This window comes from Heptranchias perlo, unplaced genomic scaffold, assembly GCF_035084215.1.
Source record: "Heptranchias perlo isolate sHepPer1 unplaced genomic scaffold, sHepPer1.hap1 HAP1_SCAFFOLD_1653, whole genome shotgun sequence".
Taxonomy (NCBI): Eukaryota; Metazoa; Chordata; class Chondrichthyes; order Hexanchiformes; family Hexanchidae; genus Heptranchias; species Heptranchias perlo.
The window spans coordinates 16,048-30,589 of NW_027138918.1; the positions used below are offsets into that span (position 1 = coordinate 16,048).

A 14,542-nucleotide genomic window follows, 5' to 3' on the forward strand; every position below is an offset into this window, starting at 1 on the left:
GATTGAAGAAGCAAGTTTTGAGGTGGCTTTTGAAGGTGGGGAGAGATGCGCAAGCAGGAGGGCCATGATAGCTGAAGGCTGTCACCAATTGTGAAGCATAGAGAGTGGATGAACAAACAGTAGTCGGGACGCAGAAGAGCAGAGGATGCAAACTTGATAAAAGCTGGAGGAGTTAGAGAGGTAGAGTGGAGTAAGACCATGTAAATGAGCATAAAGATTTTGAAGTCAATTTGCTGGGGGACTGAGAACCAGCGGAAGTTGTCAAGGACTGCAGTGATGGATGAGTGGGACTTAGTATGTGATTAGATATGAGACCAGAATTCTGCACGAGTTGGAGTTTGTATATGCTGGAGCTTGGGAGGCCGGTTAGGATGGAGGCACTTGATACATTGGAGGTGGAAAAAGGTGGCCTAGTAATGGACTGATGTGAGGTTTGAAGCTCAGTGCCAGGGTTGAGCAAAATATCAATATTTTCACTGTTGGGTTCAGCCTAAGCAAGCAGTCAATGAGGGACGTGGAATATGGCATGAGGGTGCAGAGTTTCTGTTGTGAGTCAATAGGGATGGTGATCTTGCCATTTTTGGCTGGAGGAAGTACTGGCACATTCACTTGATATTGCAAAGGCACAGCACATTGGGCAGCAAAGCAACAGTCGTAGAGTCAAGGGTGAAAGTAGAAAGATAAAGCTGGATTTTGTTGCTGAGAGCTGTGCCATGCTTACAGAGGTGACATGCTGAGAGGTGACATGTATATGACAAATAGAAGGGGGCAAGGGTGAAATGAGGCAGGCTCAGTGAGATCTTTGTTCCCTATTCCAACATGTAACCAACTGATTTTTCATTTATAGATTTCACTCATCTTGTGGTCAATTTAAATGTAACATCTCTACTGCATTATTTCCCCCCGGTTATATCCCCGATTTAAATAACCACCAGATAGGTTGGTCAGGACTGCCTTTGGGGGTACCCTGACTTCTCCGTGAATTTAGTCAGTGAGTAGCTGAGCCATACAGATCAGTGAAGAGCCCATGTTTGATCCCCAGTCTGTGATGAGTTTGATGAACTCAATTGGACCACTGGGGATGCTACAGTTAGCCTCAGTGCACTTGGATTAGAAGGAGGAAAGGTGGTAAAAGAAGAGTTCCATTTCCACAGTTGCGGAAGCACTTCCTCCGCTTGTGCAGTGTGGGTGGCAGGTGTTTGCATTGTGTGTGGAGGAATGCGTGTTTGTCGTAGGATGGTGAAGTAAGATTACGGATTGCTGAGCTGGGTTGAGGTGTGTATATTGCCTAGTGATGGGGTTGGTTGCCAAGTATTTGTGGAGGGGTATGTGTTGGTCAGTGGTGGAGTAGAGTTGTTTGCTGATCTGGGGTGTCTGGGTTGCCGAGTGTTTGCACTGCTTGTGGAGCAGTTGTGTACTTTGCTGAGTGGAGGAATAGAGTTGCTTGCTGAGCTGAGTAAGAAGACATGGGGTGCTGAGTGGTGGGGCTTGTTTGCATAGAGGGGCTGTCCATTGCTTAATTGGTGGGATTAAAGTAGGTTGCTGAAGTGCATAGGAGGGGTTGGGGATTTGCTGAGTGACACAGCAGAGCTGATTGATTTAAGTGGTCATATGGGTTGATGAGTAAGTTTAAAAGCGCAGTTTAATGATGAGTGTAGTGTAGTTTGCTTTGAATAATCAGTTCTGTTTGTGCTCCCACTAGGACACGGTGCTGATGTGAAGTGTGTAGACTGGCATCCTACCAAGGGTTTGGTTGTGTCAGGAAGTAAAGACAGCCAACAGCCGATCAAATTCTGGGATCCTAAGACGGGTCAGAGTCTTGCGACACTGTAAGTGCTGACAGTTTAAATGTAGATGATAATTACAATGTCAGAATGGTTTTTGATCCAGTCAAACTGATGGGATCAGCTTAATTAAAAAGTTAGCAGGAAGGAAGCAATTTTATCGAGGCGGAACAGGAATTTCAAGTTTTATTTTTGCTGGAGCCTCAGCCAACGAAATCAGATCCAGACTAAGAAAATAGCCAATTCTGCTTATGGATTATGCATTGTTTAGCTCTGTCCCAATGGGACCTACAGCCCAATGCCCTTTTTATTGATTTATTTTCATTAATCAACTAGAGTTACTGTAATTCCCAATCCAAAAAATATCAGTTTCAAATCATTTTGTATAATTTAGGGTCTGATGAGCACTAAGAACTCAGGAAAGTGTGTTAGCTCAGACTGCTGCTAAATTGCAATTTGCCATTCTTGTATAAGCATCTTGTGAATTCTTCCTTGGGAGGCCTCTCTTAAAAATATTTCAAAAAATATTTCAAAACAGCAACCTTCCTCTTTTCCTCCTTCCCTTCTCCCTGGCTTATAATGCTGCAGTGGTAGGGATGTGAACTGGAACACTGAGGAACACACGATATCTGTTGTGGAGGCAAGGAGGTGCAGTGCCTGATGCAAGAGGAGGAACGGGGCCCGGGACCTCATGGTGCCCAAGGCAGAATAGAGGTGCTGAAGTTCTGTAGGCAGCATGGTGCTTGGGGGAAGGGGGGAAACCCCTGCAGATTGTATTGGATCCGAGGCAGGAAAAGGGATGTATGCAAAGGAACCGGAATACAGACAAGGTAAAGCTTGAAGTTGGATTGCAGGAACCCTGAAAAAAGTATGGTGCTTGGGATGGCATCAAGGGAGCCCTCTAGTCCTTCTATTACCTATAACAGAGAAGGTTCCTGGAAGGAAGAAGCATGCAGACCATAACAGAAGGCAAGCCCTTGGGATCATGTGCCTTGAAGGGGGAGAATAGGGAACACTCTGCACCACACAGGAGGGAAGATAGGGTTGTGCCTGATAAGGAAACTGGGCTCTACAACTGTGTTAACAGTGGTGGAGGAAAGGGAGACCTGGATGATGTGATATTTGGGGTAAGAGAAGGACCATCTCTGCATGCTGCTGGGAGAGGGGGGACCCTAGGGCAGGGAGCCCCGTTAGCTAAATATGTTTCTTTAAAAAAGCCCAACAGAATTTTGCATTTTATAAATAAGGATGCAGAGTACAAGAGTAAAGAAGTAATGGTGAATTTGTACACAACAATGGTTAGGCACAATTGGAGTAACTCAGCATTTTTGGGTGCCCAGTTACACGAAGGACATCACAGATTCCCAGGGATGGGAAGCTACAGTTATGGAGAGAGACTTGAGATGCTGGCACTATATCCACTGGAGCAGAAAAGGTCAAGAGGAGATTTTTAAAATTAAGAAGGGATTCATTAGAGTGAATAGGGAAAGACTATTTCCTCTGGTTGGGGACTCAATGTTAAGGGGTCATTAACTGAAAATTGTCACAGCATGAGGAGGGAGATTCGAAGAAATTCCTTATGTTGGAGCATGGAATGTGTTTCCACAGGGAGTGGCTGAGGCAGAGACTATTCTAACTATCAATGGAAAATTAGATAAATACTTGAAGCAGAGGAATATACAGAGAGTAGGGCAGTGGGATTATTTTAGGATTGATCTAGTAAAGAGCCAGCACAGACACAATGGGTGGAATGGCCTCCTTCTGTGCTGTAAATTTGTTCCTCTTCTACAAGAGAGGAAGATTACAGCTGTTGAAAAATCTTATTTTTTGTATCGCTTTGCCAGTGCAATAACTAACGATTTTGAACGATGTTTAAATTCAACTTGCAATGTTAAATCTGTGTCAGTGTTTCAGTAATTCATACCCTGGTGATTGTGACTCCTTTCCCCAGACATGCTCACAAAAATACAGTGATGGAAGTTAAGTGGAATCAGAATGGGAACTGGCTGCTCACAGCATCGCGTGATCACCTCTGCAAAATGTTTGACATCCGTAACTTGAAGGAGGAACTGCAAGTCTTCAGAGGCCACAAAAAGGAGGCTACAGGTCAGTCACCTTTGTCTTTTCCAAGACCTCAGGACATGAGATGCACAGCCTAGTTCTGCAGTGAGGCAGAAATCCTAACCTTCCCATTCTCTGAAGTCCTGCCAAACAACATCAAGGAGCCAAAAGCCTAGAAATAGATTCAAGTCCAGATCAAGATGTACCTGAACTAAGCCCCTGCATTTACAAGGTGGCAGTGCATCATTCTTATTTGTTCAACTTCCACATCCAAATTGAGAGTGTCATCCAAAGGGGAATAAACCACTGGGGCACTGTCCCTTTAAGAGTTTTGGAGCTGTGCAGGAGCTATATTAAAGAAAGCCTCTTCTTATTCCCATTCCCTTCCCCTTATTCAGAAACATATTTTAATTCTTTTCCCCCATCTACAGAGGTTCACACTCTAAACCAGTATAAGTTTATAATAACCACATTACTTGGTTTCTTTTAAGTTAAAGTTGTGTATTTTTTATAGTTTTTTTTTGTTTTCACAAGATTTTGTGATAAGTAAAAATAACACATCAAAATTGAGTTTTTCCAACTTTATGAAATTATTGACATTGATTTGCAGTTCTGAAGCACATTTTATTGTTTTTGCGATCAAATTTGGTTTGCTGAGACCAGTGTGACTTCAGTTGATGCCTTACCTTGGTTGACTCATCCTTTATTTTAGTCGATGCCAGCACATCTTTCCCACTGACCCATGATACATATCGTCATAATACAACTCTGCTTATTTTCCTGTCCTTTTTGTTTTTTGACTTTTTTCAGTGCATTGTCCATCAACGACCTATCATTTCCATAAGTGCACAGTTTGTGCCAAGCTCAGCAGTGTGGCCGATTGAGTTTCAATTTTGATGGAAGGGAATTGCCTTCCCTTGACACTTAGTGAAAGGAGACCTAAAACTCCACTTCTTGGTCACACAGAGGATTGAGTGCAGGCTGACCAACTTTCTGGAATGGTTCTAAATGCTAGGACTAGCTGAGCTAAATTCCATGCTGACTTAAAAGTCTGAGCAGAATGCTTCAAGGGTCCACCAGGACTCATGCAGTGTCTTCCAGTTCACACTATGAAACATTACAACTTCAGGATTCTGACGTTGCAGTGGTGCCGACCAACATGGGAATAAAAATCCCAAATACGACCACAATGTCTATCAGTGCAGGTCTCCAGTGAGAACCTCAACCAATGTACAGCTGGAACTTGTATCCATGACTGTACCAGCACTAGCTGATGCCAATGCAGTCAGTAGGACATCAACCATTGCACCGCACAAGCAATTTGTGGGTCCCAGTAGAGCCCCAAAAGTCCATCTTGGCCGTCATTGTGTGTATAATACAACCTGATTGGTTGTATGGTGCTTTGGGACATCCTGAGGTCGTTAAAGGCGCTATATAAATGCAAGTCTTTCTTTCTATCTCATGCAGTAAGTTGCATGATTTCAAGAAATTTTGTTGTTTTGATCTGATAGTTTATGACAATTTGCAGAGTCTAAAAATAGGTCCATAGAATCCTGAATAAATTAGCAATAGGCTAAAATAATTCTATAAATGACTACAATTCATGTGAGCATTGTTGTTACCATATCTGTGTTAATGCTTGAGCTTTCTCTCGATGCTTGTAACATTCTCATGGCTGACGGGCAGTTTTCATAGGCAGGCAAAGTCTGCTATGATCTGGAACCTGCACCCTTATATGTGCCATGAGTGGGATAGGGTGCCACAGGGCTAATAATCACCCCTTAGCAATGATGCATTGTGCCAGATTCCCTGTGGAATGTCCACCATGCTTTGTTGACTCCTAAAGATGGCTACCAGCACTTGGTCAGGCCATTATGTTCAGGCTAAAACTAATAGGTTTACTTACTAGTAACATAATACAAGAAGCAGAAAGACTCAGCAAGTTACTGATAGTGCAGATATTGAAGAAAACACTAAAGATAGAATCTGACAAGGAATTAAACTGTCCTCTTTAGAACATATTTCTTACACAGTCCAGACTTCCCGATCTGATGACATATTCATATTGGGCGACACGATTCCCTTGATTGACCCCACACTGTTGACTTCACAAACAAACTGAACTAAAGCGGAGCAGTTAAGATGGTGTTTTCATGTCAAAAGTGTTAATGTTGAGACAATTACTATCTTCTTCCTAAGCATATCGCTAGGAATAATGAATTTGTCCACCTCAGTCTGCAGACTTGCATACATTAGCATTTCAAAGAGAAACTGCCAAGTCAGAAAGCAAACTTTGACCTAATTAATTTGATTACCGGCTGTAGCACCGAGTGACTTCTATCCGAAGTGTAGATGGGTCTGCTCAGTTTTGTACATGGACCTGATAGTGAAACTCTTTCAAGGATAGAGCTATCTGAAGCCGGTTTTTAAATCACATTTACTCATGTCGATTGAAAGTGGAAAACAAAGCGGAAATCACCCAAATTGTTACAGTACGGTTAAGCTTGTGTAGTCGAACAGCTACATCACAGTATAAAGTGATTTCAGTGCATGCCCTTTCTTTAACTCTCTACTCCTGTCTGTTCACAGCTGTGGCTTGGCACCCAGTACATGAAGGACTATTTGCTAGCGGGGGATCTGATGGCTCTTTGCTGTTCTGGCATGTGGGGTGAGTAAAATCTGCCAATGTGATGTGTGCAAGGGACATGCAACAGAAATAAAATCCCAAATAAATGAACTCTGGTTGTTTTCCTGTCCTTTTGACTTTATTCAGTGAAAGACAGGGCTCTTGTATCGTTTTCCTAGGCTGGATCTGAATACACTGTAACCAATTTCGTGTCAACTAGGATAAGGCAACTTCCGCAGCCACAGCCAAAATATCTTCAGTCACTTTGTTTGCTAGATATGATGAAAACCTCTAAGACCAATATTTCCTTTTGTAAGATCGAGCTGAACTGGTCCATGCTCTACTGTTGTACCTTAAACGAGTTTGGTCTAACTGTCCTTATGGATATATCTGATTGCAGTGTGGAGAAGGAGGTTGGTGGAATGGAGATGGCCCATGAAGGAATGATCTGGAGCCTGGCCTGGCACCCCCTTGGGCACATACTTTGCTCAGGATCCAATGACCATACCAGGTATAACTTTGTAACTGACAAAGTAAAATATAATTTTTAAAAATATTAAGGGAACCGAATGAAATTTTCCGAAAGGTAATGTGCTATGCCATCACACATGGAGCTCTGCTTCTTCCCATACCATTGAAACCCAGAAGAGCTTTCTATAATGGCCAAACAAATATAAAAAAAGGATGGATTTAATTCCTTTCCCTTAAATTTTCAAACAATCTATTTATTATAGCTGTTGCTGTGATTCTGTACAGCCAACATGTGTCTACCAGCTGTTTAATTCCAGTTTTGCGATTTTCCCTCATTTCTTCAAATATCACACACAAGTGAACAGATTGCAATCCAGAGAACCAGTGGAGCACTTGCCCTTCAAACGTTTAGCACAGCATAGGAACTGGTGTAGAATAAGACAAAGGATAAGTACAGCTCTGTGTAGTGCCGACTGCTACACGAACAGTGCACAGTGCTGTTCTGTCCTTGTTTGGCTAACTGTTGAATGTGAAGGTTAGCCTATGTTCAAAGAATGAGAATGGCCGTGATCTCAGTAAGTGGTCTTAGTACTGCAATGCCAGTCTAGCAGTATGTTAAATTACATGCAACCTGTCATTGGCAGCAAATTCTGGACAAGAAACAGACCTGGAGATAAAATGAGAGATCGCTACAATCTGAACCTGCTTCCAGGGATGTCGGATGAAGCAGTGGGAGAGTATGGTAAGAATAGAATATGCAGTATCAGAATATGTTACGAGCTATTTTGCAGTGTAATAAATAGTGGAAGAGACCAGACTATACTGTACATTGTAATAAATTAAATATCTTTCCGCTACACAGCAGAATGCATTATACAGTGTATGGAACGTAACACAATATGATCACAGGCTATAATTAGATTACAAATCTTGTTAATATTGTTAATGTACAGTAATATATCAGAAGTGTCTTTCATCAATAGTTCTGTGTGTGATGGGAATGTGAGTCACACAGCCACTGACCTGGCATTTGACCAGCCCAGGAGCTGTTTACTGCCTCACACACTTCCTGAAAAGGGAAGTAAACACTTAACCACAATATTTCATAAAGATGAAACTCCTTGTACAAATCCTGAGCTTTTATTTATATTTGGAATTCCACAGATGACATTGAGCCGAACAGTCTATCAAGTATTCCTGGGATGGGCATTCCTGAGCAACTGAAACAAGCCTTGGAGCTGGAACAGGCCAGTAAGTAGACCACGAAGAATTAAATATAGTCAGTAAGGAGATTGAACCTGGACCTTCCTGTTCTGTATGGGTCTCTGAGTGTTTTAACCAACTGAGCCATATGGGGCAGCCATGCAGTAGTCATTCTATTGAGTTTGCCATTAAAGTTGGAAAAACAATCACATCTCATACATAATGTTTCAATCAATCCCCCCATTCCAAATTCACATCTGCTTTCTTTAGTTCAGGACTCAGCATGTTTAATAGATTGATTTCATTTCTCCTGCTCCACTGATTATGCTACCAAATGGCAGACTGCGTCCACTGCTGTCTTGGGACCTTATGATCTGGGCAAACAGAACTTTGCAGAGGTGACACAGCCCACCCACAAAGCTGTTTTGCTTCTGACTAAGAACATAAGAATAGGGGCAGGAATAGGCCATACGTCCCCTCGAGCCTGCTCCACCATTCAATCAGATCATGGCTGATCTTCGACCTCAACTGCATCCCTGTCCCCATATCCCTGATTCCCTTAGAGTTCAAAAATCTATTGCTCTCAGACTTGAATATACTCAACGACTGAGCATCCACAGCCCTCTGGGTAAAGAATTCCAAAGATTCACGACCTCTGAGTGAAGAAATCCCTCATCTCAGTCCTAAATGTCTCTCCTTATCCTGAGCTTATATCCCCTAGTTCTAGACTCTCCAGCCAGGGAAACATCCTCTCAGCATCTACCCTGTCAAGCCCTCTTAGAATCTTACATGTTTCAATGAGATCATCTCGCATTCTTCTAAACTCCAAAGAGTATAAGCCCAATCTCCAATTCTCATACAACCCTCTCATCCCAGGAATCAACCCCCACACCACCCCCACAACCCACACCACCCCCCCCCAATGTATCCTCCTTAGGAGACCAAAACTGGCACAGTACTCCAGGTGTGATCTCACCAAACCCCTGTACAATTCACAAACTCTCTCTGTGCTCCAACCCCCTTCAAAAAAGGCCAACATACCATTTGCTTTCTAATTGACACACCATTCTTCTATTTTGGTTCCATGTACAGGACACCCCAAATTTCCTAACACCAACATTCAGTTTCATGTAACAAGACTTCAATTTTCTCTTCACACCAAAGTGAATAACCTCACATTTCCCCATTATATACTTCATCTGCCACCTTCTTTCCCATTCACTTATCCTGTCGATATCCCTGCGTCCTCCTCACAGCTTACTTTCCCACCTGGTTTTGTACCATCAGCAAACTTAAATACGTTACACTTAGTCCTAGACATCTAGGTCCTACACATCTAAGTCATTGATACAGATTGTAAATATTAGGCCTAAGCACCGATCCTTGCAGCACCCCACTAGTTACAACCTGCCAACCCGAAAATGACCCATTTATTCCTACTCTCTGATTTCTGGCTGTTATCCATTCTAATATAGAGGATTGGTTATGACCCCAAACCCATGAGCCCTTATCTTGTGCAACAACCTTTTATGTGGCACCTTATTGAATGCCTTTTCAAAATCCAAATAAACTATATCCACTGGTTCCCCTTTATCTACTCTGCTAGTTACATCCTCAAAAAACTCTAATAGACTTGTCAAACACTATTTTCCTTTCATAAAACCATGCTATCTCTGCCTAATCATGTTATGATTTTCTAAGTGCTCTGTTACCACTTTCTTAATAATGGATTCCAGCATTTTCCTGATGGCTCATGTCAGGCTATAGACAGAGCTAAGCGATTCCACAACCAATGGATCAGATCAAAGCTCTGCAGTCCGGCCACATCCAGTCGTGAATGGTGGTGGACAATTAAACAACTAACGGGAGGAGGAGGCTCTGCAAACATCCCCATGCCTCAATGATGGCGGAGTCCAGCACGTGAGTGCAAAAGACAAGTCTGAAGTGTTTGCAACCATCTTCAGCCAAAAGTGACGAGTGGATGATCCATCTCGGCCTCCTCCCGATATCCCCACCATCACAGAAGCCAGTCTTCAGCCAATTCGATTCACTCCACGTGATATCAAGAAACGGCTGAGTGCATTGGATACAGCAAAGGCTATGGGCCCCGACAACATCCCAGCTGCAGTGCTGAAGACTTGTGCTCCAGAACTAGCTGCGCCTCCAGCCAAGCTGTTCCAGTACAGCTACAACATTGGCATCGACCCGACAATGTGGAAAATTGCCCAGGTATGTCCTGTCCACAAAAAGCAGGACAAATCCAATCCGGCCAATTACCGCCCCATCAGTCTACTCTCCTTCCATCACTTTGCTGATGATTGTGTCGTCGACAGTGCTGTCAAGCGGCACTTACTCACCAATAACCTGCTCACCAATGCTCAGTTTGGGTTCCACCAGGACCACTCGGCTCCAGACCTCATTACAGCCTTGGTCCAAACATGGACGAAGAGCTGAATTCCAGAGGTGAGGTGAGAGTGACTACCCTTGACATCAAGGCAGCATGTGACCGAGTGTGGCAACAAGGAGCCCTAGTAAAATTGAAGTCAATGAGAATCAGGGGGAAAACTCTCCAGTGGCTGGAGTCATACCGAGCACAAAGGAAGATGATAGTGGTTGTTGGAGGCCAATCATCTCAGCCCCTGGGCATTGCTGCAGGAGTTCCTCAGGGCAGTGTCCTAGGCCCAACCATCTTCAGCTGCTTCATCAATGACCTTCCCTCCATCATAAGGTCAGAAATGGGGATGTTCGCTGCTGATTGCACAGTGTTCAGTTCCATTTGCAACCCCTCAAATAATGAAGCAGTCCGAGCCCGCATGCAGCAAGATCTGGACAACATACAGGCTTGGGCTGATAAGTGGCAAGTAACATTCGCGCCAGATAAGTGCCAGGCAATGACCATCTCCAACAAGAGAGAGTCTAACCACCTCCCCTTGACATTCAACGGCATTACCATCGCTGAATCCCCCACCATCAACATCCTGGGTGTCACCATTGACCAGAAACTTAACTGGACCAGCCATATAAATACTGTGGCTACGAGAGCAGGTCAGAGGCTGGGTATTCTGCGGCGAGTGACTCACCTCCTGACTCCCCAAAGCCTTTCCACCATCTACAAGGCACAAGTCAGGAGTGTGATGAAATACTCTGCACTTGCTTGGATGAGTACAGCTCCAATAACATTCAAGAAGCTCGACACCATCCAGGACAAAGCAGCCTGCTTGATTGGCACCCCATCCACCACCCTAAACATTCACTTCCTTCACCACCGGCGCACAGTGGCTGCAATGTGTGCCATCCACAGGATGCACTGCAGCAAATCGCCAAGGCTTCTTCGACAGCACCTCCCAAACCCGCGACCTCTACTATCTGGAAGGACAAGAGCAGCAGGCACATGGGAACAACACCACCTGCACGTTCCCCTCCAAGTCACACACCATCCCGACTTGGTCGTCGCTGGGTCAAAATCCTGGAACTCCCTTCCTAACAGCACTGTGGGAGAACCGTCACCACACGGACTGCAGGGGTTCAAGAAGGCGGCTCACCACCACCTTCTCAAGGGCAATTAGGGATGGGCAATGAATGCCGGCCTCGCCAGCGACGCCCACATCCCATGAACGAATTTTTAAAAACGGCTAACTATCCCTGTGTTCTCTTTCCTTTCTTTCTTGAATAGCGGTGTTACATTTGCTACCTTCCAATCCATTGGGACCACTCTAGAATCTAGAGAATTCTGGAAGATCAAAACCAATGCATCCACTATCTCTGCAGCCACCTCTTTTAAAACCATAGGATGTATGACATCAGGTCCAGGAGATTTGTCGGCTTTTAATCCCATTAATTTCTCCACTACTTTTTCTTTACTAATATTAATTACTTTAAGTTCCTCACTCTTATTAGACCCTTGGTTCCCCACTATTACTTGTATGTTTTTGGTGTCTTCTACTGTGACGACAGATACAAAATATTTGTTTAACGTCTCTGCCATTTCCATATTCCCCGTTGTAATTTCTCCTGTCTCAGCCTCTAAGGGTCCCACGTTTACTTTCGTTAATCTTTTCCTTTTTACATACTTGTAGAAGCTCTTATAATCTGTTTTTATATTTCTTGCTAGTTTATTCTCATTCTATTTTTTCCCTTTTTATCAATTTTTGGTCATCCTTTGTTGGTTTCTAAAACTCTTCCAATCCTCAGACTTACTACTCTTCTTGGCAACATTATAAGCCTCTTCTTTTAATCTCATACTATCCTTAACTTCTTTAGGATGACTAGCTAGCCACTTCTGTCAATCATTGTTCATGAGTGAAAGTGAGGGATGATTGAGGGCAACGTTTGATCAGTTGGATAAGAAAGAGCTCATAGGGTGGTGGTGCTATCAATAATGTTTTTCACAAATCTGAGATCCATTTAAGATTAATGACATTATACATAAATGATTAAGCTTATCTTGCCCATTCCAACCCTCTGGGGTCACTTGTAGCCATATGCATATTTGTCATGTACAAAGGTTAAGCTAAAGTAATTTTGCAAGCTTAAAAATAAGTTCAGGTTTTCTTTTTGAAACTGGCTTGAATTAAATTTATAGCATGAAAGGAACATTGTTATTGAAATAATATCAATAATAGTTATAGCTTCACTGAACACATGGACCTGGAGTTTCCTCCATGGGTGCAACCATGAAGTTGGACTCAAAAGTGTTCCCAATGTCACGCCGATTTTGCCGATGTCAAAAAACACCCGAGCCTCCTCCCAACCTTAGTAGAATACTCACAAACATGAAATGGGTGTAAATGGGCATAAATCAGCTTAAACTATCAGGGCCCAAGGAAAACTCCAAACCCACATCAGTATATTTCTTCATTGAGTCTTAATTTAAGTTTCAACTCATTTAACTATCATTCATGCACATCACGCACATATTTCAGAACCTGCAATTGGGAAGCTTTTCAATGTTTAATGTGACTTATTATTGTCATAATAATGCATTCAAAGAAACGGAAGCAGGTGTCAGTGAGGATAATTTTTTAAAAAATCATTGAAAACATTGCAATTAAAAGATCAGAAAAATGACCATTTCCCGCTGTGCCTGAAAATCTGGTCGCAATGTTGAGAGACCCCCCCCCCACCGAACAAGTGCAGTTGGAGGATACTCGCATTTGAGAATCGGGAGCGTGGCCAGTTTCATGGGCAGAGATTTATTTGGATGGAGGTTTTGATGGACGGGCGTAAAAGATCGAAGAGACTTGGGTGTGCTGTAGTTATGTGCGTAACTCACTTGCACCCAGAATGTTGCGATAGCTTAAGACGCATGATTTGTTTAGGCCCAGATTACGGGTGTATATGCGGAGAAAACACCAGGCCATGGAGCTGTTCCCAGACCTCAGCGAGGTCAGTGATTGCAATAAGTGGACCGTGGTTGGACGTAACTGGGGTGTCTGCGCAAAGTAGTCACACGTTGAATTATCAGCAGTGTGTGCTGCACATTATCAGCCTGTGGTGAACATGTGAATCACTATTCCATCAGTAATCTGATGTCCTATTTGAAAATTCTATTGTGAAAAAAAATACAGGAATTCTTTTAAAACAAGTTGATTTTATTGACCTAGAGTTTCCCTAATATTGCCAGAATTGCCACTTTGGAATCAGTTCTTCAAACTGTTTAGCTTCCTTCAAGCCGCAGTCAGTTTATTTCAGCCACATAGACCATGCTCCAGTGTCTGGTCATTGCTAAGTTAGCTGAATCCATCTGAAGAGATGTAGTGGCGATACATTTCGCCTTAATGCCCCATGTTAGGGAGGAATAATTGGCCAGGTTTCCTGCTCCTGATCATTATTTAGGGACCCCTGCTGAATGTGCATATGTGTGGTTGCCAGGTAGGGACGGGATTGGGCTTAGCTGTCGTGGTGTACATGGTTGAATCGTTGCCAACATCGAGTACCTTGGCTCACACACAAGGAATTGTCCCTTGGGTGAGGTATTGAGAAGCAATTCCGGTGGAACAGTACCTCAGCAGGAAGTCCGCCCCTTAAGGAGAGCAGGGGAGAAAATTGGCAAGAGGGGAAAAATAAAAGAAATGTTTAGTGCATTGTTATAACCTAATAAAACACAGCAAAGAAGTCCCTTTGTTTATCTAGCACAGTACCACAGCAAATATGAAGAATTATATCCTTCACTAAAGTAAAAAACAATCTGTAACTGGGTATTGCTAAGGGTCAGCATTCCAGCAATTCCTTCATTTAAAAAAGACTGGCTACATTTATGGTCTGTAGATCTGTTAAAGTGAGTCGCTCCAAAAATATTTCAAAAATTTGCTGCCTTGTTTCGTATCCTTATAAAGCATGAATTTTTACAGACAAAGAAGAGGTGAATGAGGTGGAGATGGCGATCCCAGGATTGGAC

General features: G+C 43.1%; 1 protein-coding gene across 1 annotated transcript; it reads left to right on the forward strand.

Annotated features, from left to right (window-relative positions):
- Positions 1-1,702: 1,702 nt before the first annotated feature.
- LOC137309474 (pre-mRNA 3' end processing protein WDR33-like) lies at positions 1,703-14,537 on the forward strand (the record flags this gene model as incomplete). Its single annotated transcript, XM_067977672.1, has 7 exons — positions 1,703-1,829; positions 3,736-3,890; positions 6,435-6,513; positions 6,872-6,982; positions 7,587-7,684; positions 8,107-8,193; positions 14,496-14,537. Coding segments are annotated over 7 exons (699 nt in total), but the record flags the coding sequence as incomplete, so codon positions are not given.
- Positions 14,538-14,542: the final 5 nt, after the last annotated feature.